This window comes from Tenrec ecaudatus, chromosome 10, assembly GCF_050624435.1.
Source record: "Tenrec ecaudatus isolate mTenEca1 chromosome 10, mTenEca1.hap1, whole genome shotgun sequence".
Taxonomy (NCBI): Eukaryota; Metazoa; Chordata; class Mammalia; order Afrosoricida; family Tenrecidae; genus Tenrec; species Tenrec ecaudatus.
Genome location: NC_134539.1, coordinates 81,824,060 through 81,850,787, shown reverse-complemented (window position 1 = coordinate 81,850,787; position 26,728 = coordinate 81,824,060). Strand labels below are relative to the sequence as shown.

General features: G+C 41.1%; 1 protein-coding gene across 5 annotated transcripts in view; it reads right to left on the bottom strand.

Annotated features, from left to right (window-relative positions):
- MAPKAP1 (MAPK associated protein 1) overlaps positions 1–26,728 on the bottom strand; it is a 304,461-nt gene that overhangs the window by 43,440 nt on the left and 234,293 nt on the right. For all 5 annotated transcript variants that reach the window (XM_075560780.1, XM_075560781.1, XM_075560778.1 and 2 more), the window contains one exon: positions 5,818–5,958. In XM_075560780.1, the coding sequence (XP_075416895.1) occupies positions 5,818–5,958 (141 nt within the window). The remainder of the gene's footprint in view (positions 1–5,817; positions 5,959–26,728) is intronic.

Below are 26,728 nucleotides of genomic sequence, written 5' to 3'. Positions count from 1 at the left end.
ATGTGGCAAGAGAAGCATGCTGTTTTTTTTTTTATCCAAACCAGCTGCAATGAGATGGCTGTGTGAGCAGGTTCATTGTCAAGGTGGCAAAACCAGTCCCCAGTCTGCCAAAATCGGGCCTTTTTTTTTTGGGGGGGGGGGGTCATACAGTTACACCATCTTTTCAGAACCTCTAAATAGAAAGCTTGATTAACAGTCTGACCTAGTGAAACCAACTTCAAATGCACTCTCCCCCTCATATAAAAAAACAAAACAAATGAGTATTATATTGATCTTTAATTTCACTTGAAGGGTTTTTGGGAGCGAGGTGACGATGGCTTCTTCCACTGGCTTGATTAAAGTTTGGTTTGGGGATTATAAGAATAGTACCGTGTCTCATCACCAGTAATGACCTTGAGAAAAAAGTCTGGGTCGCTTTGGAGCTGTTTTTTCAAAGCACAGCATCTTTCAACTCAACACTCTTTTTTTCCTGGTTAGTCAGAACCCAAGGCAAAAATTTCGCAGTGACCCTTCTCATTCCCAAATCTTCCAATACAATTCACTGAACCGAGCTTCAAAATATTCCAGATAACTTCCTCATCGCCTCAATGATCTGTCGTCGACATCATCAACATTTTCACAGTCAGTCTTTGAGCACAAATGCATGAATTTTGTTAACATTTTCAACCATTTGGGAAGTTGATGGATATTCAGAAAGAGATTTGTCATCAATCAACATTTCACCTTTTTTGAAATGAGAAAACCACTCGTACACTTGAAATTTTCCCATAGGGCTGTCCTTGTAAACTGTGTTTAACCTCAAAACAATTTGAGGCATTTTCCCCCAAAACAGGAAACAAAAATTCACAGCCACACATTGCTCTCTTAAATTGGCCATCACATTGCGCGCGGGGGGGGGGGGGGGGTTGTCATGGAGTGGAGACCCAATGTCCATCTATAGACAATTGAACATCCCTCACAGAGAGATCCCAGGGAAGAGATGAGTGTCAGTCAGGGTGAAGCATTGTACCAACGAAACAAACAACTTTCCTCTAGTTATTTGGTGCTTCCTTCCCTCTCTATCATGACCTCAATTCTACCTTACAAATTGGATCAGACCAGAGCATGTTCACTGCTACAGATAAGAGCCTGAAACATGGGGAATCTAGGATAGATAAATCCCTCAGGGCTAACACTGAGAGTAGAGATACTAGGAGGATTAGGGGAGGGGAGGGGGAGAAAAGGGGAATCGATCACAAGGATCAATCAAGAAGCCCTTCCCAGGGGGATGAATAACAGAAAAGTGGGTGAGGGGTGACAGAGGATGATGTAAGATATAGAAATAATAATCTATAACTTATCAAGGGTTCATAAGGGAGAGATGGGGAAGAAGTGGGGTGCTCATACCAGGGGTTCAAGTGGGAAGAGAATGCTTTGAAAATTATGATGGTGGCATATGTGCAAAAGTGCTTGACACACTGGATGAATGTCTGGACTGTGATAAGATGTAAGAGCACCCAATAAAAGTATTTTAAAAATAATATGCATTTTAAGTCTATCTTGGTTTATTAAGAATATCTTGGTTTAAAATGATGATGGCAACAGATGTACAAATGTGCTTGACACAATAGATATATGGATAGATTGTGATAAGACCTGTAAGAGCCCACAATAAAATGATTTTTAAAAAATCGGCCATCACAAAAATGAGGTTTGAATGAAAGTTCTTTTACAAAAAATTCACTATGACTAGAGAGAATCTTCCCAGGCAACACCACTGGCTTCACTACACAACACAACACTGGGCTCACTACATGCCATAGCAGTTCACTAACTCAGAGTTAACTGCTTAATGCTTTCCTGGTGGGAAAAATATATAAGCTCTGCTCAGCACAGTTATTTCTATTTGTTTTGGGGGGGGATTGGTGAGGGGGGTAGCCTCTTGTAGAAACAAAGGGTACCATTTGTTAATCTCTACCCAATGCACAATTAAAGGTTAAATAAGTAAATAATGAATAGGTGATTTGCAGAGGATTTGCCCAATATAATGCACTGTTCGATTTCCTGCTGCTTCCTAGAGACTGTGTATCCAAGTAAGATGAAATCCCAGCTGAATTCAATCTTTGGGCTTCTTATTCATGGATTCGCTGATTGGTCTACGTGGGGATTTTGTTGAGCTGCAATCCAGACTGAAAACTGTCCATCTTGACCTTCAGCAGTAAGTGCTTCATGTTCTCTGACTTTCAGAAACTAGACTGTATCATCTGCATATCACATGCTCTTCATCAGTTTTGCTCCAATCCTGATGCTCCATTCTTCATAGGATTGTTTTCTCAGCATACAGACTGAATTAAGTACGGCAGAAGAATACATCCCTGACACATAGCTTTCCTGATTTTAATCCATGACAGTATCTGCCCCCTTTTCTGTTCAAACGATTTATCCCGGTCTATGGATAGTTCCACATGAAATAATCACGTGTTCTGGAATTCTCATTCTTCCTTCTTCCTGGTCTGTCTTAGGCTATGTATTCTGCCAAAAGCTGGCTGCTGTGAGTGAGCCTGTTGACATGTGAAATAGCAGTGCATAATTTCTAGTATTACAGCAGCATGGACGTCACCACTGTACAGCGAACTTACAGGTGAGTGGTGGAGTTCAAAGGTACTGGGTGCTAATTCAACTATCTATCCTGTTGGAATCACCACTGTCCTGGCAGTTAATATTTACAGAACACTTATTCTGTGCCAAGCATCTTTTGAAATGATCTGCGAATGTTGTAACATCTTCTTTTCTTAATTAACCAATCTATAAGATGAGGATTATTATCATCTCCATTTTATAAATGAAGAAACTCAGGTTCCAAATTATTTGCCCATGGTGACAAGATTAGCAAACAAGTTAGATTTCAGCCTAAGCTTACAACTCCTGAGTCTGCCATCTAAGTGCTACTCTCTGCCGCTTCTCCCCACCACAAGCTAACCAATGGGCAGCCCCCGTGCTCAGTGCTTGGCAGCTAGTACTCTCTTTCCCCACAGCAACTCTAGGACACCGACATTACTTATACTTCCATTTAAACAGAGTGGAACTGAGGCTTAGAAGATTAAGACCTTTGCCTTCTACTATATAGCTGGTTATTGGTAGTCACAATTTAAACCAGTTGTGATCCTCAGAACCTTTTCTACTTCCTAACTTGTACTTTCAGGTCATATAGGGAAGGAATATCTGAGATTTATTAAAAATCAGCAATATTTGAGCAGATTGTGCCTTTAAAAGGTTATGTGCAGTATGAAACCTGACAAAATTAAAGAGATCATTTGCAATGACACTGTTTGCCGTGTGGTGGTAAACTTTACAGCAGGCTAAAGACAGGTAGGGGTGATGTTTTCTGTTTTCTTGAAGAGTAAGTGATAAAATAGCCACAAGTATCTGCAGATGACCTTCCCTAGAGAAGCTGACCCAAATGCCACAAACGGGCCTAGAAACCCACTGCTAGGAGTACATGGGGTGGCTCTGTAGAACAGGAAAGGAAGTGTGAATGATATTCTTACTTACTTTCCATTTTTCCAGTTAAAATAATTACCCAGTCTAACCTCCTGCTCCTGTTCATTTGAACTTCACTAAGCCAGGGAATTTTCCTACTGCCTGTTTCTGATGCCTACAGGACTTGTGTTTAGGTCTTTCTGTCTCTTAAATGACAGAAGCAGAACCTTAAATGAGAGAAGTCAGAAGATGGCAAACAGCCACGTAAACAAAGTCCGTTAACAAAAAAAACCCCACCTGAGTTTAATGCTGTATTAGGAAAGATTTTTATTGTGAGACACATACAAAGCATTTATGAGAAATGTAATAGGCAAGCCTTAGTTCAGATTCAGACCACAACTCCACTCCTGACACCACCACCTCTACTGTATGTGGGATTAAACATGAGATGTCACCTCTCTGTACCCCACTTAGAATCTTTGCTACTTGGGGCATAAGAAATGTCTGTGTTTTGGGTAGATAGCACTTACCATATTTCTAAAGCACTTGTGCCAACTCCATAGGAAAAACAAACCAACTAACTCACCCAACTCCCTGATGTAGGGTCAGCCTGGCATTGACCCTAGCAGATGCCCCATAAATGGTAGCCATGATGATGATGATGATGATCATGATGACAATAAGGTAATAATTTCATACTGATTACTAGGGTACTCCTGTTAAGTTTATGTCAAAACAGAAATTAAGCATTTAATGGGAAATTAATCCCAAATATGAGTTTTAAAAAAAAGAGTTCCAGATTATCTGGGGAACATTCAAACATAATACCCAAGATCATTAAAAGGCGTTGTGAGTAAAGTCACAAATGAATAAGCAATGAGTTCATGGAGGAAGAAAAGGCCATTGGTAACGTTAAAAAGTGATTCTCAGCAAAGCGCTTAAGAGAATTAAAGAATGAAAAGAATGATGGAACTTCACAGAAGTCAGTCCATTTGAAGAGTCTTAAGCTAGTTCTATTCCCAATGGCCTGCTTTATGAAAAAGGGTAAGAGAGCACTCAGGTGAACAAGTAAATGTGGCGAAGAAAGCTGATGGTGCCCGGCTATCAAAAGATATAGCATCTGGAGTCTTACAGGCTTGAAGGTAAACAAGCGGCCATCTAGCTCAGAAGCAACAAAGCCCACATGGAAAAACACACCAGCCTGTGTGATCACGTAGTTCCGAAGGGATCAGTTATCAGGAATCAAAGAACAAAAAATCACATCATTGGCTACACACCTCCATGATATAATCGCCAAGGACAAACGGGTGCATAAGCAAATGTGGCGAAGAAAGCTGATGGTGCCCAGCTATCAAAAGAGACAGTGTCTGGGGTCTTAAAGGCTTGACGGTGAACAAGCGGCCATGTAGCTCAGAAGCAACAAAGCCCACATGGAAGAAGCACACCAGCCTGTGAGATCACGAGGTGTCAAAGGGATCAGGTATAAGGCATCATCATAAAAAAAAAAAAAACACACACACACACACAAAAACCTTACCATAGTGAATGAAGGGGGAAGTGCAGAGTGGAGACCCAAAGCCCATTTGTCGGCCACTGGAGATACCCTCACAGAGGGGTCTAGGGGAGGAGATGAGTCAGTCACAGTGCAACGTAGCACTGATGAAGAATACAGCTTTCCTCCGTTCCTAAATGCTTCATTCCCCCCCCCCCCGCCCCCCAACTACCATGATCCGAATTCTACCTTGCAAGACCGGATAGAGCAGAGGTTATACACTGGTGCATATAGGAGCTGGAGGCACAGGGAATCCAGGGTGGATGATACTTTCAGGACCAGGGGTGTGAGGGGCGATACTGGCAGAGTAAAGGGTGAGTGGGTTGGAAAGGGGGAGCCGATTACAAGGACCTCCTCCCTTGGGGACAGGCAACAGAAAAGGGGGTGAAGGGAGATGCCAGATAGGGCAAGATATGACAAAATAATAATTTATATATTATCAAGGGCTCATGAGGGAAGGGGGAGCGGAGAGGGAGGGGAAAAAAGAGGAGCTGATACAAAGGGCTTAAGTGGAAAGCAAATGCTTCAAAAATGATGAGGGCAAAGAATGTACACATTTGCTTTATACACTGATGTATGTATATGTATGGATTGTGATAAGAGTTGTATGAGCCCCTAATTTAAAAAAAAAAAGAGCACTCAGGTGGTGAAGAAGCTGTACTTCAAATTTCATTGTCTAAATATTTTCTGTGAAAACAAATCCCTTTAGTCACTCAGGTAACGCAAAAGTTGTATGCCGTTTCTTTCCCTAGTTCTAGGTGGACTACTGACAGAAAGTTCGGTACATCAGCTGTTCATGTACTTACCTAACTGTACATCTGTTGTGAATCGTAGTCTGTGGATCATACTGACTTTGAATGACTTGTAATGGTGGCTGCTAAGCATATCTTGTACTGTAGCTATGTCAATTTGCGAATCCTCCTCAAAAGTCCCGTCTGCCCTTGAACCTGGGGAGGAAAAAATACTTTAACACATAAAGATGCATGAGGCTTGGCAAATGGTGTCTGCTTAAAATGCTTTGGGATAAATTAAAATAATATGGGCTATTTAATTTGGAGAAGAAAAGGCTGAGTGATGACTTAATAATGCCATTCCAGTAAACAGAGAATGCTAACATATTAATCATTCGACAATTAATTCCGCAAACACTGTCTATTCTGTGGCAGGCTCTTGGCTGGACAGGACAGTAAAACGCCAGCCTGCCAGAAAGAAGCGCCTGGTTTCAACAAGTGCTAAGTCTAAACCATAAGCATCTGAGCAGTCACATTTCTTGTTTCTTTTTTCTAATAGCTATTTTCTGATTATAAAAATAAACCATATTCTTTGCATAATTATTCTCCTTTACAAGATCCCCAAACACCATCTGTGAAATAGCTTCTTGCCCTGTACCCCAGACGCCACACAGGTGCAGCCTCGAGCCATCTGAGGTTGAGTGGCTCCAATACTCTTCACTAGCCTTCTAGTCACAAGGTTCTCTGCAACCTGATTCTGTTTTCTAAAGCCGGGATCATTCTTTAACACATCAAGTACTTCATGAGATCCTTGCTCATGCGAAATACTCTGATACTGATAATAGGGACAAACAAAAATACAGCTGAAAAAATTTCTTCCTTGGCTTCCCAAATCAAGCACACTCTCCCTATATCCCCCCCCCAAACAACCAAGGCAGTCTATGACAGAAATATAATATTCCAATCTTATTTTTTTAATCATTTTATTGGGGGCTCGTACACCTCTTATCACAATCTATACATCCATCCATTATGTCAAGCATATTTGTATGTTTTATTCTTTTCTTTTTTAAAAAAGTCATTTTATTAGGGACTCATACAACTCTTATCACAATCCATACATACATCAATTGCCCTCAGGCCTCCTACACCCTCCCCACCACCCATTTGGATCACTTGTTGTTCCCTTGTCCCTGGGTTGGTTAACACTACTTCCTTTCTCCCCAACCTCCCCCTCTCCCATGTCGCCCTGGAACTGTCGGTTTGGTTGTTTTCTCTGCCAGATTGTTCATCCAGCCTATCTTATTTAGACAGACCTGCGGAGGTAATAACATGCACAAAAAACAACACAGAGCAAAACCAGGAAACAAAATAAAACAACATCAAGCCAATGATTAAAAAGAAGGCATATGCTTCCCATTGGATATTTTTGGGCCCCTATCAAAGATCAGTTATCTGTGTGCTGATGCTTTTATTTCTGGATTTTCAGTTCTTTTCCATTGGTCTGAGTATCTGTCATTGTACCAATACCATGTGGTTTTGACAACTGTGGCTGCACAGTATGTGCTAAAGCCAGGTAGAGCAAGCCCTACCACTGTGTCCTTCTTCTTGAGGAGTTCTCTGCTAATTCTGGGCTTCTTCCCTCTCCATATGAAGTTGGTAACCAGTTTTTCTATTTCTTTGAATGGAATTGTATCTGGATTACATTAAGCTTATATAGTGACTTTGGCAGAACTGTTATCTTGACTACAATGAGTTTTCCAATCCACGAGCATGGGTTATTCTTGCATTTTTTGAGGTTTCTTCTAACAGTGTTCTATAATTTTCCTCATATACATCTTTTGGTCTTTTGGTCAGGTGTATCCCTAAATATTTCCATTTGTATTTGGCTATTGTGAAGGGTACCACCTTTTTTATCTCCTCTTCTGTGTTCTTACTTGACGTGTATAGAAGTCCGAGGGACTTCTTCTGTTTGTTGATCTTGTATCCTGGCACTCTGCCAAACTCCTCTATTGCTTCCAGTACTCCCCTTGTGGAGCTTTTGGGATTTTCCATATATAAAATCATATCATCTGCAAATAACGATAGTTTCACCTCTTCTTTCCCCAGATGAATACCTTTAATGTCTTTTCTTTGCCTTATGTTGTTAGCTAAAACCTCCAGCACGATATTAGAGAGGGAACAAGGAGCATCTGTGTCTGGTCTCTATTGTCAGGATTGTGTTAGTCTTTCCCCATTGACTACCACATTGGCTGTTGTTTTTTCATATACAGCTTGTATTGGCTTGAGGAATTTTCCTTCCATTCCTATCTTCTCAAGTGTCTTAAACAGGAATTGGTGTTACATGTTGTCCAATGCTTTTCTGCATCTATCAATATTATCATGTGGTTCTTACAGTTTTTCATGTCAATGTGGCAAATGATACTAATGGTTTTTTGTATGTTGAACCATCCCTGCATTCCTGGTATGAATCCCATTTGGACATGGTCAATTACTAGTTTTATATACTTTTTTGGTGTGTATTATTGGCTAGTATATTGTTAAGGATTTTTGCATCGATGTTCATTAGGGATATTAATCTGTAGTTCTCGATTTTTGTGGGATCCTTGCCCAGTTTGGGTATCAGAGTTATATTAACTTCAAAGAAGGAGTTCGGGAGTTTACCGTCTTTTTCTATGTTCTAGAAGAGTTGGTTTAAGATTGTTGTTAGTTCTTCCCTAAATGCATGGTAGAATTCTCCTGTGAAGCCATCTGGTCCGGGGGATATTTTGGTTGGTAATCCCTTGATAACTTTATTTCTTCTATTGCTATGGTTCTATTGAGATTCTTGACATCCTTTGGGGATAGTCTGCAGATAAAGATTGTTTTTCCAAGAATTTATCCGTCTTCCAGGTTGTTGAATTCATTGGAGTACAATCCTTTGTAGTACTGTGTAATTATCCTTGCTATTGAAATTTCGTCCCTCCTTTCTTTGGTTAGGTTTGCCTGCCTAGGTCCTGTTGATTCTGTTTATCCTTTCAAAGAACCAACTTTTAGCAGCATTAATTTTTGCCATCTTCTTCTTCTTTTCCCTCTCCTGAATCTCAGCCCTGGTTTTATTATTTCTTTTTCTTTGCTATTATTGGGATTGTCCTGCTGACTCTGCTCTAGTTGTTGTAAATTTTGTGCCAGCATATCAGTCATGGGTCTCGCTTCCTTTTTCAGGTGTGTATGCATTGCTATGAAGCGTCCTTTCATAACTGCCTTTGCTGTGTCCCATAAGTTTTAGTACATTGTGTATTCATTCTCGTTTGTTTCTAGAAATTTCCTAATTTCATCTCTGATCTGTGCCAGTATGCACTCATTTTGCAATAGAGAGTTGTTCACCAATTGTTTGCTCTTGTTTTCTTCATCTTCCTTTTGTTGATTTCCAGCCTTATGGCACAGTAGTCAGAGAGACGGGTCGGTATGATATCAATGTGCTCAGATTTAAGGAGATTTGCCTTATGCTCCAGCATGTGGTCTATCTTCAAATATGTGCCATGCAGGCTTGAAAATAATGTAATTTCTGTTAATGAAAAGCTCTGTAAATATCTATCAGGTCAAATTGTCTAATTGTAGTATTTAGAACTCTAGTCTCCTTGTTGAGTTTCTTTCCCTGTGATCTTTCTTTCTCAGAGAGCGGTGTGTTGAAGTCACCCACTATAATTGTGATTTATTTTTTTGATCTTTTGGGGTGTTTGGTTGATGTATTCAGTGGGTCTCTCATTCGGGGAAATGTTTATAATGCTTAGTGGTTCTTCATCTACCATTCCTTTGAACATTATATAGTGTCTCTCCTTATCTCTCTTTTTTCCCCTTATCTCTTTTTATAGTTTTCACTTTGAGGTCAATTTTGTCTAAGGTTAGGATTGCAACCCCTGCTTTTATTTCCTGCTTTTATTTAATTGCTGTTTGCATGGCATGCCTTTCTCCAGCCTTTGAGTCTCAGCCTATTTTTGTCTGTAGCATTGAGATGTGTCTCCTGTAGGCAGCAGATTGATGGATTATGTTTTCTAAGCCAGTCAGCTAGCCTCAGTTTTTTAATGCCTGAATTCAGGCCACTGATATTCATGGTTATTACCTCTATTTGTGGACTCTGTGATGTCATCTTATACCTTTTGTGTTGGGTGTTTTTCTACCTTCCTTTCTTATTAGTGTGTTTTTATTGTGTGTGTGTGTGTGTGTGTGTGTGTGTGTGTATCATTCTTGACTTCTTTCGATCCTTAAGCCAATGCTATATTGGGGTCTATTTTCTCTTTGTTGCCCTCTGGGTGAGGTTGTTCTATGTGGTGGTCTCTTATTTCTTCTTAGTGAGTGTTGTTCTTCTGCCCATACGGGGTCGCAAGGGTCTTTTGTAGGGCTGGGTTTCTTCTAATGTATTCTTTGAGTTTTTCCTTGTCTGGGAAGACACTTCTCCATCTTTCTTGAATGATAATTTGGCTGGGTAGAGTATTCTTGGGTTTGTGTTGTTTTCCTTCAATTTTTGGAATATATTACTCCACTCTCTCCTCTTCTTCATAGTTCTGCTGATAGGTCTGAATATCTTCTTATTTGGGAACCATTATATGTGTTTGCTTGTTTTAAACTAGCTGCTCTCATGATTTTCTCCTTTTCCTCAAAGTTGGATAGTTTAACTATTATGTGCCTTGGTGACTTCTTGTGTTTCAGTCTAGCTGGCGTTCTTTCAGCCTCCCAAACAGTTGCCTGGTTTCCATTCATTAGAATTTTCTCACTATTGTTGCAGATGACTTCTTTGTTGTGTCTTCCTCCAGTAAACCAATAATCCCAATGTTTTTCTCCTCTTCGTAGCATCAGACATAGCTCTTAGGTTTTCTCCAGCTTCTCTGATGATCTTATTAGATTTTTGTTCTCATTTGTTAAAGTCTGATTGGCTGTCTTCCAAGTAACTGGTGCAGTTCTGTGCTTCCTCTGGTTGATTCTCGAGGTCTGTGAGTCTGCTACTGGTTTTTGTTGTCTCTTCCCTAAGCTCTTGTATTTCCCTAAGGTGTATGGACTTTATCTTCTCTATCATTTCATCCTTTTCCTGCATTGTTTCCCTCATATCCTGTATGACTCCAAGCAACATTCTGAGGATTTCTCTCTGTGGCAGCTCAATGTCTGCTTTTTATATGCATGTCGTTATGTTCAGGACGTCTTCTGCCATTGCCCTTTGTTTCTCCTGTTTTTTTTTATTGAAGTCATTGGGGTTGATGGCTGTTTGCCTTGCATTGTTTTTAGAGGATCCAGGTGCCATTTTCCAGGGAGTCAAAGAACACTGGCTCTCCCGGGGCACTTGTAGGAATGCTTTTTTGAATTGCCTATAGCTAATTTGACTATGGAATTAGTCTACCACTTTATTCTCTTGTGGCTTCCCTCTCAGGGGAGTGCCCCAGAAGGCTGGTGGGTTGCTTGCTTTGGTGTAGAACACTGCAAATAGTGCTCAGAATTGCCTTGGTCAAGTAGATCACCGCAGAGGTTGGGCAGAGATTCTGCAGCAGTGTGGAACGTTGGCAAGTCTTGGCCGAGCTTCCTTAAGCCAATGTGAGGCACTAAGGTAGGCGGGAGGAAGTTCCCTCAGTCACGTGGGACAACAGAGGAAAAATAGGGAGCTCCCTCAGCCATACAGGCAGGAATTCCCCCGTAGGAATTTGGGCAGAGTATCCCCTGGTGGAGATCTGCCGGGCTTTCCCCAGACTGCACAGGGTGGAGCTCACCTAACTGGGTGGGGCGTAGGCATAAATTCCCTAGGCTAAGGGGAGCTGCCTCAAGTTAGGCAGTGGAGTGTGAGAGAACAGCGAAGAGACAAAAGGGGGGGTGGGGGACTAAGCCAGCTGAGACTGCGGCAGGATAGAGAAGAGAGGGAAACAAAAGGATCAATATAGCTGAGCCTAGGTCCCTACCTTTGGGGCTGCAGAGGTTTAATTCCTGCCCCGGGGTGGTGGCAAGCAGTGGCTGTGTTGAGATAAAGCCCTTGCACCGGCTCCAAATGGTCCTGGCTTGGCCAAGACTGTGGCGAGGTTAAGGTCAAGCCCTAGCCAGCCTCCACTGTGGTAAACCAAAAGCTCCCAGCACCGCAAAACCTTGTGGATCTGTGCCTACTTATCTTTATGATGCTCCTCCTGCAATCCAGCAGTATTGAATTTCCCTCTTAGTAACTCTCCTGGGCTGATTTCTGCAGTCCCTCTGGTATGTGTTACTCAGTCACCATCTTTCCAGAAGTCCCCAACTTTCCAGTCTTACACCTTGTCAGTTCTCACATCTTCTCTCAGGCTCCTTCCAAATTATTCAGACTACACGTAGGCCCAAGTTTTCTGACTTCTAGCTTTGCTCACATGGTACCCTTGACCTCGAATACGCCTTCCACCCTGTCAAAAATCCCACTCAGATAAAATCAAAGCATACCTCTTCCAAGAAACGTTTCCATTGCTCTGGTTGGCAATGAATTCCCATAGCACTGTACCCCAGGACCAGGTAAACCTAGGCTTAGCTCCCAGCTTTGCCTCTCTCTATGTGTTTGTGAGCAAGTGACTTTAGCTCTCTGAATCCCAGTTTTTACAATCTACATAATGTTTTCAAAGAATATAAAAATCAACAAACATACATATACACCCCCACAAAGGCTAATGCAAAATATACAATAAGTAGCAGTCATGATTATTTTATTCTATTGTTATAAAGGACAGCACTCAAGTCTTGCTCTAGAATTGTTCAGTGGTTGCTTTGGTCTCATTTGGAATCTATGTTTGGGTCAATAAAGTTTGATATTCATTTCTTTCTCAAGCAATTTGATGTCTGGCAACTGGAATGTTCTCCGTAGGTTTTGATAGGTAAATAATAAATTATAATAGTAGCTAATATGTATGAACGCTTACTCTCTATATTATACAGATGAGGAATCTGTGGTTTCAGGTGGCCCAGGGCCCACGAGCCAAAGTTAAACTCTTTGAAATACTCCAGGGATGTCTCAGTGACCCCAGTTCCTCAAAATCTAGTCCAGATCCTTCTGCTACCCATCTAACTGTATCGTGATATTTCCTTTCAGAACACCCATCACAGATAGTAATCATTTGTTTCTTCTTCCATAATGTAAACCCCAAGAGGGCAAGGAAAGTGTCTGCTTTACTTGCCATTCTGGCTCAGACCCACTTACTGGATGAACACTGGGTACCATTACTTATAGAAGAGGAGGCTGAGAGAGGGAGTAACTTGATCAATATCCAATCATTAGTAGGTAGCAATGTCATACTCGTGTCTTCAACAGACATTGGTATAGTCATGCTCTTCCCTCGGAACACCTACGTTTTAAGGACAGATGCCCTGATCATGATCACCACTGTTACCTAGACCAAGAGGCTGGTTAGGATTCAGCGTTTAGAATAATAATTCACAATAATGTCCAATTGACATTTTTATAGAAACTGCCAAGATGTGTTTATTTCCATGGTAGAAGCCTTTATTACATGAGAATTATGGAGAATTTTGGTAAAATATTGAAGCTATTTAATATTTTAAAAATAATTTGAAGCCATCTTTCTGAGGAAATGCCATTATTAGATACAATTTACCATAGCTCTGACCTCAAAAACCTCTTTTCTTTACTAATTAGTATTTTCTAAATAATGCAGGTATTTGATTCGCAAAGAAATAGTAGCTCATTATGCCAAAATGTCAATTATTAAAAAACCACTTGAGATTTTTACATTTTACGATGTTGGATTAAAAGCAACTTAAAAATTACTATAAGGTAACACCTTATTTTTTTATTAAGCAATTTCCATGCTAGCTGCTAATAAAGCATCTTAGCTGTAAATGATCATTCAGATGCTTTTAGATAAAGTGGTGCATAAATATGGCTGGAAATTGATTTAGCTTCTTACAGAAGCTACCGAAGAATGACATATATTGTTTAATACACCAGCTAATGTAGTCCTAAAAGCTCAAACAAGTACCAGTTTTCACTCCTAAACTTGCTATGGGAGATTAATGAAAACTTTATATTTTGCTGAAATGTTAATAATGGGCACATGAGATGATAGGATTTTAGTAGAAGTTTTAAAGTGATGGAATAACCAGCAAGGACTTGTCAATTTTCTTATATTAATTTTGTTCCAGACTCATATGGCTAGAGCAAGCTCAACACACTAATGCTTCTTGCATTGACCTTCTACTCTCTGATAGTATAAATTCATATCCCATTTGAGGTGTTAAGTTACCACTGATACTTGGGTGTGTTCTGAGTCTTGTCCCAGCTGACAGAGGAGGGGCATGTTTGATTTTATGATCAGAAGCACCTAGGTCAACGGTTCTCAATCTGTAGGTTGAAACCCCTTTGGGGGTTCAACAACCTTTTCACAGGGGTCACCTGATTCATAACAGTAGCAAAATTACAGTTATGAAATATCAACGAAAATAATTGCATGGTTGGGGGTCACCACAACATGAGGCACTATATTATAGGGTCACGGCATTAGGAAGGTTGAGAACCACTGACCAAGGTAAACAGACATGGTGTGAACCATCTGGTGCTTGCCTCGAATACAATCTGTGTACGTAGCAGGTATCTGTGGAATGGAAGAATGCCTGGCCTCAGAGTTCCAATACCATTTCTCAAAATGGGCCTAGGAGTGCTTATGTTTGCTGGGGGCATATCTGTGTGCATCGATTAGACACTTAGGCAATCTGCACCCACTTTCTCCCCCTGCTGGCATTATGTTAGACTGTAGGTTGACACAGGGGAGGCTAAGGCAGGGTTCTTGAGTTTTAGGAACATACAACCAGCTAGGGAAAAAAGTAAAAGGTAGAGATGCAATAGTCACTTTTTCTAAAGACAAACATCTGAAGCAAAGCCTTATACTACAAGCATGACTCTGAATCAGAAAAGTTCTGCATGGCTTTGCTTGTATACATTTACTGTTTATAGCCTTCAGGAAAGCTCTGAGCCCATGCCACATGAAAGCTGCTAGGCACTGCACAATCTGCATATTAAAATTCTTAGTACTCCCAACTTCGCATGAAAAACCCACCTCTGCTCATGTGATTTTTTACTTACTCAAAATGTAAAAGAGAACTAGAATGTCTTAGAAAATAAAGGTACAAAATCAACAACAAAACCCCTCCCCTAACGGTCATTTAATTGAAATGTAACCTGTTGGTATTCTGTTAAATTAGTAATTAAAAAGGTCACACGCAATTAAATGAAACAAAAGCCACACTGTGTTCATCTACATGAATGCTGAACCTAGTCCTCCCATGAATGACAAGATAAATTGTAATGGTACCTTCAAAGACTTCACCATGTATTTTGTCAAAGTCGGGAGTGTTAATGTCTCCATGTGCCACGGATTACCATAATGTATTGTGTCAAACCGCTTGAGCTGTAATAATTCAAAGGTATACTGTGATAGATCAAACTTTTAGGTGGGGCTTAACAGTGACTTGAGCCCCACAGCTCAAGTGGACTGACAAGAAGGCTCTCTAAGAATAACAGTGAGCATATTCACAAAATGGAAAGGCTGGAGGGACAAAGAAAATATCCAAGAGAGGAACACCTGAACTGTCTGCATTAACAAGTCAGGCAAAAAGATGTGAGAAACAGGTGAAGGACAATAAAATCAGGTAAGGGGCAAAGGGAAAGATAATGGAAATGTGGAAAGAGGCAAATAGTGCCCAAAGCTTGCATTTGGAAGTGAACATTAGAAAGGACATGGGATACAGAGCCCTGAGATGTAGATTAAAATCAACTCAGAAAAAAAAAGGGGGGGGGAGAAGGAAACAAACCAAAAAAATCAACTCTGATATGGATCAAACCTTTGCCCCAGATTGAACTGTTTAGACTACATTTATTGGACTTTAGAATCCAAGTTCCTTTTATTGCCTATTTTCCCCAAATGATACTTGAAGGTTAACATCTACCTACCTCTCCATATTTTTACATATAATGGCAGGGTAAACTGAGGTTTTCAAAGAATGGTCCAGAATGCCCCACAGAGCATCTCTGAAAACCCCTTGAGGGTGACCATAACATCAATACTATATTTCCATAACACTAATAGTAAGACATTATGTGCATTTTTCACACTCATTCTCTTTCAAGTGCACAGAGTACATGCGCTATGCTTCATATTTCACAATGGACCTGACCTTTCAGAAATGAGTATGTGAGTTTTGGTATAGTAATGAAGAAGAATATTCACAATTATTGGAAAAGGCTATTACAATAGCCCTCCCTTCAACAACAACATATCTGTGTGGGGCTAAATTTTCTTCACATACTTCAATCAAAACAAAATATTGCAATAGATTGAATGCAGAAGCAGCTATGAGAATGCACGTATTGTCTATAAAGCCAGATACTCCAGAGATCTGCAAAAAATATAACACAGAGCCAATCTTGTAATTTTAAATGAAGGGTTTTTGTAAAATAAAAATGTTTATATTAACATGGAATGCTTATTTTTCCAATAAATTAATAAATATTTTTAAGTTCTCCATTTTTATTTCTAAAACAATAGATTAAACCCATACAAATAAAAGTTCTTTGGGGCCCTCAAAATCTTTGAGAGTATAAAAAGTTTAAGAATCACTGCCTTTATTGGTTATTATGCTATATTTTCATTGTCCCTGGATGTCTACTGGACAATCATGATGGGACACAAAGGAACAGATACTTAATACAACACCACAAAGGTGTGTTCTAGACATGACCAACCACACAAAGACACACATTATATGAGAATAGATGACCAGAAGTACTGTATTAAGGTTTACAAAGTGTTCATGTCTGTGTTTTCATTGGACCTGAGGGAGGCACGTAAGAGGCACATATGTTTTCTTTCAGGCAAATGGGCACAATCATTTTATGGCCAAATGAATCAGAGATGATAGTTGAAAGACTGTAATTTAGTCATATAAGTTAATTATATAATTTGGTTTCATAAGTTAAAGCAACTTCAGTCTCATCATCTCAAAAAAAAATTGTGCCAACTCTAGAATTCACCCAGAAGGCTTCTCCTTTACAGCTTCTCCTTTAAACTTTCTGTAGCATGCCTCTGTTAGCCATTTTTCCAAGTCAGCCAACAATCTCCTAGCACCAACCATAGGCCAGGTGAGGTGCTAGTGCATTAAGAAGAGAGGAGGCACCTCGCCCTGCTAAACAGCCATTGCAGGATACCCATCTTCCCGACATGATCACTGAAGACAGGCGTGTGTGTAAGCAAATGTGGTGAAGAAAGCTGATGGTGCCCGGCTATCAAAAAAAGATATAGCATCTGGGGTCTTAAAGGCTTGAAGGCAAATAAGCGGCCATCTAGCTCAGAAGCAACAAAGCCCACAGAGAAGAAGCACACGGCCTAAGCGACTACAAGGTGTTGAATGGACCATGTAGCAGATACAAAGGAACAAAAACAATCATTGTGTGCTCACCTTCCTCACATAATCGCTGAAGACAAAAGTGTGCATAAGCAAGTGTGGTGAAAAAGGCTGATGGTGCCCGGCTACTGAGATATATAGCATCTGGGGACTTAAAGGCTTGAAAGCAAACAAGCGGCCATCTAGCCCAGAAGCAACTGAGCCCACACGGAAGCAGCACACCAACATAGGTGACCATGAAGGACAGAGGAGACCAGGTCTCCAACAACAAAGGTGGGGTGGGGGTGAGAATCACATCACCGTGAAAGAGGGGGAGTGCATGATGGGGACCCAATGCCCATCTGTAGACAGCTGGACACCCCTTCCAGAGGGGTCGTGAGGAGGAGATGGGCCACTCAGGGTTCAGTGTAGCAACAATGAAACTCAAAACCTTCCTCTAGTTCCTGAACGCTTCCTCCCCTCCCAATCATCATGACCCCAATTCTACCTTGCCTTGCGGACCTGGTTGTACCAGAGGATGTACAGCTGTGCAGTGGGGATCTGGAGGCACAGGGAATCTAGGACAGACGAACCCCTCAACACCAGCGGTGGGAGTGGTGACACCAGGAGGGAAGGGCATGTAGAAAGGGAGAACCGATCTCGGAGATCTATGTGTAACCTCCTCTCTGGGAGATGGGCAATGGGGAGGCGGGTGAGGGGAGACGCCGGGGAGTGTAAGATAAGATATAATAATTATTTATAAACTATCAAGGGACCAGGGGTGGGATCGGGGAGGGAGGGGGATGGAGGGAAAAAAAGGGAAACCGAGCTGATTCCAGGAACCCAAGTAGAAGGTGAATTATGAGAGTGACCAGTGCAACGAATGTATAAGGGTGCTTTGCTCAATTGATGTATGTACAGATTGTGATAAGAGCCTTATGAGCCCCAATAAAAAGATTTTTTTTAAAAAAAGAAGAGAGGAGGATGGTAGAATTCCCGGATGATGGGAAATGGGACAGGCAGTCCACAGAAGGAATACTACATGGGGGAAAGGGGAGATGGTGACTCTCACAAGACGTGAGTTCATCAATGGGGAACAGCAAGTGTTTGCACTTGGCTGGAGTAAAGGGTATGTGAAGGCGAATAGGAAACAAAATGGTAAAGGGTAGGGAGAAGGTTTTCAAAGGCAGGCAGGAGTAGCACTCAGTGCAGGCCCTCAGACACAGTAACCTGAACAAATAGAGTAAATTAGTCATCTTCTGCCCACTCTAGCTCGAGCTTTAATGTTCCTCGCTACAAAGACAAGCTGGTTCAGTCACACTAGTCTTAGTTCAGGTTATACTTTTTGGCCAGAAAGCTCTTTCCAGCTTTAAAATGGATACATTCAGCTTCTCTGACCCTTCTTCATCACCCTGTAGCCCTTTCTTGAAGGAGTTCATGTTAAGTATTTCACATGATAAACACCTGCACTTACCTTCTGGAAAATGGATTCCTTGAGGGTAGACACCTTCCACCTTACATAATACACTGTCTCTCCCACAGTAGGGGCCCTGGCAGTGCAGGAATTACACACTGAGTTGCTACCCGCATGGTCCACAGTTCAAAACCACCAGCCGCTCCCTGGGAGAAAGATGAGACTTTCGACTCCTGTAAAGAATTAGTCTCAGAAACCCACAGAAGAAGCTCTACTCTGTCCTATAGGGTCACTAGAGTTGGTATTGACTCGATAGCAGTGAGTTTGGTTTTGGTTTATCACATATTAGGTATTCAATAAATGCTGTCGAGGGAATGAATGACATTGGTTCAAAACAGGTTAATCCCAGAAGTAACTGAGATCTGTATGCATTCCATGTATTTAACTTGGTTAACAGAACTTATTACATCATTCTTAGTTTTCCCTTCAGACTCCCCACACCAAACTGAGAGCAGGGATACTGCCTTAACAACCACCACAATAACAGTTAATATTTACTAAATGATTAAAATATGCCAAATACTATGTAAAACATGTTAAACTTTTCTCATTTAATACTCCCAATGCCAAAACAAAGAGACCAGGGATAAAACCCAACTCTGTCCACTTCATAAAGATTCAGAGTTATGTGCATAAAAGAATCATGGAGGAAAGCATACCGCTCTTTCTGCGTTAGCTTTCTGCATTTATCATCACCCCCAGGCCCTCTTGAAGGCTTTTTAAGTTCTCAAAGCCTCTTAAGCTCCAACACTTCTCTTCTATTAAACACTTTCCCTCAGCTACTAGTCATTTTTTCAAGTCTCTTAACAATCAATAAGTGAAACACACACACCCTCTGCAGTAATCTTTTCATTGCCACCAGGATCACACAGTCGGATAGACCCTTTGCTAGAATCTGCTACGAAATAGCCAGGGAAAGAATCCGTGCTGTCAGGGTCTAATTGATTAAACTCTTAGAGCAAGAGCCAGCCAGACTGTAGGACTTACCTCAGGGAGATATCAGATCCTCAATAAATCAGGGTAATCTTGTTTTATGAGGTGATCAGAAAGAAACTGTTTCAGGTACATAAAATTTCTGAGAGGAAGAGATTATAGAAGATGGTGCTACCAAGCTCTACAGTCTAAACCCTGGCTCATCCCTTAGGCTTGTATCTCACCCCTCTCCTGTGTTCATTTCATTCCAGCACATACATTCAATTCATTCCCAAATATCGAAGGAATGCTTTCTTTCAAAATTTTCAGATGAGCCATTTATCTGGTCTGGAATAGAATTCTCTTACTCTTTCACCAACTCCTTTTTATATTTTAGAAGTCTCCTCTAAGAAAGCAGGTTTTCATCAGCTCTAGACCCTTGGTGGTGGTGGTGGTGTGTGTGTTTTAAACACTGTCTGCAGCACTCACCACACTGTGGGGCCCATGATGGAGGCCTGTGTACCTTCACCATTAGCCTAACACTGACCCAGAAGGGAGGTGGCTGGCCCAGAAGAGGGCTGGATCAGTGTTTGAGGGACGAATAAACTGTCAAAATTGAAGCCAACTACCCTTTAGAGCAGGTGTCCTCAAACTGCGGCCTGCCGAGGACATTTATCCAGCCCGCTGGGTGTTTTGGTCCCGTTTGTTTTTTAACTCAATATAAGTTATGTGCAGTGTGCATAGGAATTTGTTCATAGTTTTAAAAAAAAAAAACTATAGTCCGGCCCTCCAATGGGTCTGAGGAACAGTGAACTAACTGGCCCCCTGTTTAAAAAGTTTGAAGATCCCTGCTTTAGGGGATGGGGCATAGCCATCCAGGGGTTGGACCATGAGTTCATTCCAGGTTTGTTCGGAAATTAGCTTGATGACAGAATTCTGTTAATTGCTACTTCCTCCTATGTATCTTTGTCCATGGTTAAAGTGCGCGAAGTGTAACAGAATCCTCTAAGTTGTCTGGTATTTTTGACAATTTGCATGGCAAAATATCTAAGAAGCATAACATTGGATCAACACAGAGATAGGCCTCTTTCTGACTCTGGAGGCAGAGAAATGAGAGCATGCATGATGGGAGGGCCATACCTCCTATTTCAAGTCACTACAGAAATGTCACCTGATGCATTATCCATCCATTAGTCAGGAGCTGCAGGGCAGATTCTAGGGCCAGGGGCTTACAAGAGGGATACAAATCCCTGTGCCCTCACTCAGAGACCAGACAGGGTTTGTCGCTCATCAAACATGTTTCCTTACTGCTCTAATGTTCCAGTGTATCACTTAATGAAAGTTCTTAATTGTAATTCAATTAATTACATACACAGAGTCCCCAATTACATTTTCCAATAAGACATTGGCTGTGGTACAGGTCTAAATGCACTAAAACAATTTTAATATATTAGGACCAATTTTCCTTGAATACTAATTGCTACCTAATGATAAAATGAAAAGGGGGAGCTGACTTTTGAGAAAGGAGAGTGAAAAATGCAAATCATGTGGAATTTCTCAGCCCACGTGCTATAATTCAGGCACTCATTACTGAAGATGTAGGTGTGGACAGGGCACAAGTTTGTCTCCATAACAACAAAAGGGCTTCGGCTTTTGTTCCAGGGCTCATCTCCCCTGAGTGATGGCCATGCCCCAAAGGAACCAGTGGGAAGTCATAAGAAGATAGAGAGAAATCAAGAGTAATAGAGAGGGGAAACACACACACACACACACACACACACACACACACACACACACACACAGACACCTCTCTACCTGTTCCCCCAATGGCTAAGATTGCTTTCTCTATCAAACACTTGGAAATGGCCAATATTTGTCTGGGTTGGTCACAATGTGTTTTATTATACACAGTCTTGTATACTTGTTTCAATAATTTAATCCTCACAATAGATCTATAATGTAGGGATTACCATATCTATATTTTATAGATGAGGAAATAAGGTTAACAGATGTGAGGGGCTTAATCCCAAACTTCTGACTCCAAATAGCTTCCTCTCCCTCCTCCAACCCACTGCTAACCAGCCATGCTCAACCCATGCTAAGAAAACAGGTTGTCCCTCCTCCCAGAAGAATTTACTTCAGAGGACAACACTGAAGCTACAGCTCAGGGAGAGGGACATATTTGATCAGAGCACATGGGAGCAAATAAAGGGGAAGGAAGAGAGAGTAGAGCACATCCTGGCCCACCAAGTCTTGAGGACGATATCCCTGCTCAGAACAGCCAATGCACAGAGAAGAACATATGGCCGGACCCACTATGAGACATGACATCCCTCACTGACCCTTAGCCTTACAGGGGACAACACTGGAGAAACAGCATAGGAATTCCGCCCCATCTGACCCCATCACACTGAGGCATAAAATTAAAGGCGTGCAATAGAAGAGCAAGGGGAGCAGAGCAAAGAAGTCCCCAGGGAATACCAAGAATAGACTTTGGGGCCAGGGCTTGGCACCCTATCAGACTCAACCGGAAATCACTCCTAAAGGTCAACAAACAGACCTTGAACAATTAATAGGCTTTTCTTTTTTTATTTTTCCGTCATTGGTTTCTTTTGTTGTTGTTTTGTTTTGCTCTGCCTTGATCTTGTGAATATTATTATCTCAGAAGGTCTATCTAGATAAGATAGGCTGGATAAACAATCAGGAGGAGAAAACAACAGACCAATGGTTCCAACGGGGCATGGGAGAAGGGGGGGGGGGGTGTTTGAGGTAAAGGAAGTGGTGTTAACAAACCCAGGAACAAGGAAACAACAAGTGATCCAAAACAAGTGGTGAAAAGGGTGTAAGAGGCCTGCTAGGGTTTGGTCAAGGGCAATGTAACTGAGAGGAATTACTTAAAAACAAATGAAGGCTGAGCATGACAGTGAGACAAGAGGAAAGTAAAAGGAAATAGAGGAAAGATCTAAGAGGCAAAGGGCATTTATAGAGGGTTAACTAGGCATGTACATATGTAAATATATTTTTATATGATGGGGAAACAGATCTATGTGCATATATTTATAAGTTTAGTATTAAGGTCACAGATGGACATTGGGCCTCCACTCAAGTAGTACTCCCTCAATGCAAGAACACTTTGCTCTATTAAACTGGCATTACATGATCCTCACCTTCCCAACATCATCGCTGAAGAAAGCTGATGGTGCCTGGCTAACAAAAGATATAGTGTCTGGGGCCTTAAATGCTTGAAGGTAAACACGCAGCCATCCAGTTCAGAAGCAACAAAGCCCACATGGAAGAAACACGCCAGCCTGTGTGATCATAAGGTGTCGATAGGATCAGGTATCAGGCCTCAAAGGACAAAAATATCCTATGACTGCAAATGACGGACAGTGCGGAGTGGGGACCAAAAGCCCATCTCTAGGCAACTGAACATCCCCTTACAGAAGGGTCGTGGGGAGGAGACAAGCCAGTCAGGGTGCAGTATAGCAATGATCAAACATTCAACTTTCCTCTTGTTTTTATATACTTCCTCTCCTCACCCCTCCCCCCCTTGACAATTATGATCCAAATTCTACCTTACAAATCTGGCTAGACCAAAGGATGTGTACACTGGTACAGACAGGAACTAGAATCACAGGGAATCCAGGACAGATGAATCCTTTAGGACCAGTGGTGAGAGTGGCAATACTGGGAGGGTAGAGGGAAAGTGGGGTACAAAGTGGGGGTCAATTACAAGGATATGCATACAACTCCCTCCCTGGGGGATGAACAGAAAAGTGGGTGAAAGGAGACTCCCCGCTCTAATCACTGGTCTCCAGCAGGAGGGTAGACAAAGACATTGAAGCTCAGGGGGTGACAGTAAGGTAATCTGGTGAGCCTTCTAGATAAACCATTTCCTCTTCTGGGTCTTCAAGATGAACTGAGGCGGTGAATGAGAACCCAGAGATTCTCACCCCTGCTATAGTCCACCTGTCTGGGTGACTGCTCACCTGGTGAGAATTAGGGTCCATTGTCAGTAAAACCTTCAATTAAGGATTTTAATAAGCTTCTGAAATACTGGAATGTCTTAAGCACTCCATGAGTTTTCTTGAAAGGGAAAGGAGACCATAGGAGGTTGAGCTAAGTTTTAAAGAACAACTGAAGTAATTCACTACCGTAACTTCTATTCAGGAAATAAAATAATTATGTTTTGCTATTACTAAGCTCACCAGACAGGAAGACATGGTCTACGGTCCCCTATGTCTCACTGATGTGACCATGAACAAATGACTTTACTTCTGAGTAATAGCACTCAAATCTCATTTAATTCTCACAACACTATGTGAAACGACTATAACCACTTCTGTTTATACAGGAAACTGAGGTTCAGAGAGTTTCTTTTTTTTGAGAGTTTCTATGATATGTCCAACATCTGCATGGTCTGCCTGAGTCTAAAATCTGTGCTTTTAAGCACCACAGAGTGGCTCAACCTGGAAAGATGCAGTGCCTTTATGGTGCAGGCTTTGTTGGTACTCCATGATGAACATATGCTAGCCCGGATGAGGGAACATCCCAGGGTTCCTCACTCTTAAAGCTGGGCAAAGAACAAGATGGCCCATGCACTACATGAGTAGAGGGTAAGAGAAAAGGTCACTGGCAACATATGGTAGAAAAGGGAAGTGAGGCTATGATTTGTACCAGGATTTATCTAGAAGCTTGGACAAGAATGGAAGTCTTCTAATGTTACATCCTCTCCATAATGTACTTATGCTTCCTTCTGTTCTGGTTCCAACTTCTGGCAGACAGTTGGCTGAAGCAGATATCAGACAAGACTCCAAACTGGAGAGCTCAAGGACTTTGGCTTGTCTTTTCCTTCTTTAGAAATATCCAAACACAAGTGTTAGTTCTCAGTCCCTAGGCTGAAATTCTTGTCCTATCAGCTTCCTTTGCAAGCTTCTCACATAGTACATAAAGAGAATTGTTATCATCATTCTTTGCATTGAAAATTCAGGATATTTTATCAATAATCTCAGAGTGCGTTTTGCAATCAGGTATCAGGATTCTGACTACTTTGGGAAACTTGTTAACTTCTCTGAAATAAATTATAGCTATCTTGTTGGGCAGTTAGGTGGTTATGCAGAATTTTTTTTTAACACTGAGGTGTAATCCATACAGAAGGCAGTTGTCTTTGATTTTCATCACACATACTTTCAGCAAGGTAGGGTCTTCTGTTAAAGAGTCTTCTTATAATCTTAATTCTATGTATTCATAAAACATAACTTCTTGAAATATTTGCTCAAAGAGAGGTTGAATAAGTATGGTAAAAGGCAACAACCAAATTAACAAGCAATACTATGATAAATGTTGAAAATATTGAAGTTGTTAAGGATTTTCTTTAACTTGGAGATCAATCTCTATGGAAATAAAAGCCAAGAGACTCAAAAGGTCATGCATTGCAACTGGCAAATCTGCTGCGAAGTATCTATAAATGTTAAAAAGCAAGATGACATCTTGTTGTGCTTTACCCTAATGATGTTATTTTCAATTGCCTCATATGCACATGAGAGCCAGACAATGAATAAGAAAAACCAATGAAAAATTAAGGCCCTTGAGTATGGCTGTTTGCAAAGAATATTGGTTCTCTGTCAGAAGAATGAATACATGTCTTGAAAGAAGTACAGCCAGACCACTCCTTAGAAGCAAGTACAGCAAGATTGCATTGCATATATTTTTGGCATGTTATCATCAGGGACCAGTCCCTGGAGAAGAATATCATGCTTGCTAAGGTACAAGGTTAGGGAAAAAGAGGAAAACCTTCAATGAGATGGATTGATACAGTGGCCGTAACAATGGGTTCGGACAAATGTGAGGCTGTTGCAGGACCCACCTATACTTCCTTCTGCTGTACTAAGGCTATGAGTTGAAAGTATTTGACATGTCAAGAATCTCAAAAGACAACGTATGACATTGGACAAATCTGCTGCAAAAGACCCTCTCTCAAGTGTTAAAAAGCAAAGATGTCATCTTGGTGGTCCTGACCCAAACACTGGTGTTTTAAACCTAACAATAACTGGGTGGTTGCAAAAATGATCAGAAAAAGTAACTGCAAATTATCTCGCCCAATGTTTTATAATAGTAGGGCCTGAACAAACAGATTAAGGAAAAACAACAAAACAAAACCAAAAAACATCATAATAATAAAAAGCTCAAACACCTCACAAAAGATCCTTTGATGTGATTGACAGAAAAAAATTACGCTTCTCATACCGATGTAAACAAATCGGGTCAGAGCAGAGACCCAAAGCCCATCTGTAGACAATTGGACATCCCCCTCACAGAAGGGTCACAAAGAAGGGACGAGCCAGTTAGAGTGTAGTATAGCACTGACGAAACTCACAACATTCACCTAATTCTTTAATGCTTCCTTCCCCTGACCCCAATTCTACCTTACAAACTCAGGTAGATCAGAGTATGTACACTGGTACAGATAAGAGCTCTTGACACACAGAATCCAGGACAGATAACCACCATGAACAATAGGAATAACAATACCATGAGAGTAAGGGGAGAGTTAGGGTAGAAGGGGGAGAAAGGGGAAACCAATGGCAAAGATCAATGTATAACCACCTTCCCCACTCCCCAGGGGAACGAACAGCAGAAACGTGGGTGAAGGGAGACAGAGCGGTGTAAGATATGAAAACAATAATTTATATTTTATCAAGGGTTCATATGGGGGTGGGTGGGAAGAGGAGTTGAAACCAAGGGCTCAAATAGAAAGAAAATGTTTTGAAAACGATGATGACAACATCTGTATAAATATGCTTGATACAATGGATGTATGTATTGTTATAAGAGCTGTATGAGCCCCCCGATAAAATGATTTATTAAAAATATATATGATTCATGCACACTTGGAAGAAAAAAGGATTATATTCCCTCTTAGGGTACATTGTCTTCTTACAAGGTACACAATCCTGGGATACCAGAACACACCACATATTCGCTGCGAAGTATCCCACTTCTAAATTCTCTGGTTCCATGACAGGCTCACAAAGACTTACTCCCTACCACCCCAACACACACCTCATTCCTAATCCCAGACTGCCATATCTTGCTTGTTCAGCCACAGGATTTGACACCATTTTTTTGTTAATTAACATTTGTTGAGTGTTTAGTATGTGATATGTACTGTTCTAAGAATTTATTTCTATTCTAAGAATTTTATAAATATTAATTCACTGAATTCTCCTATCA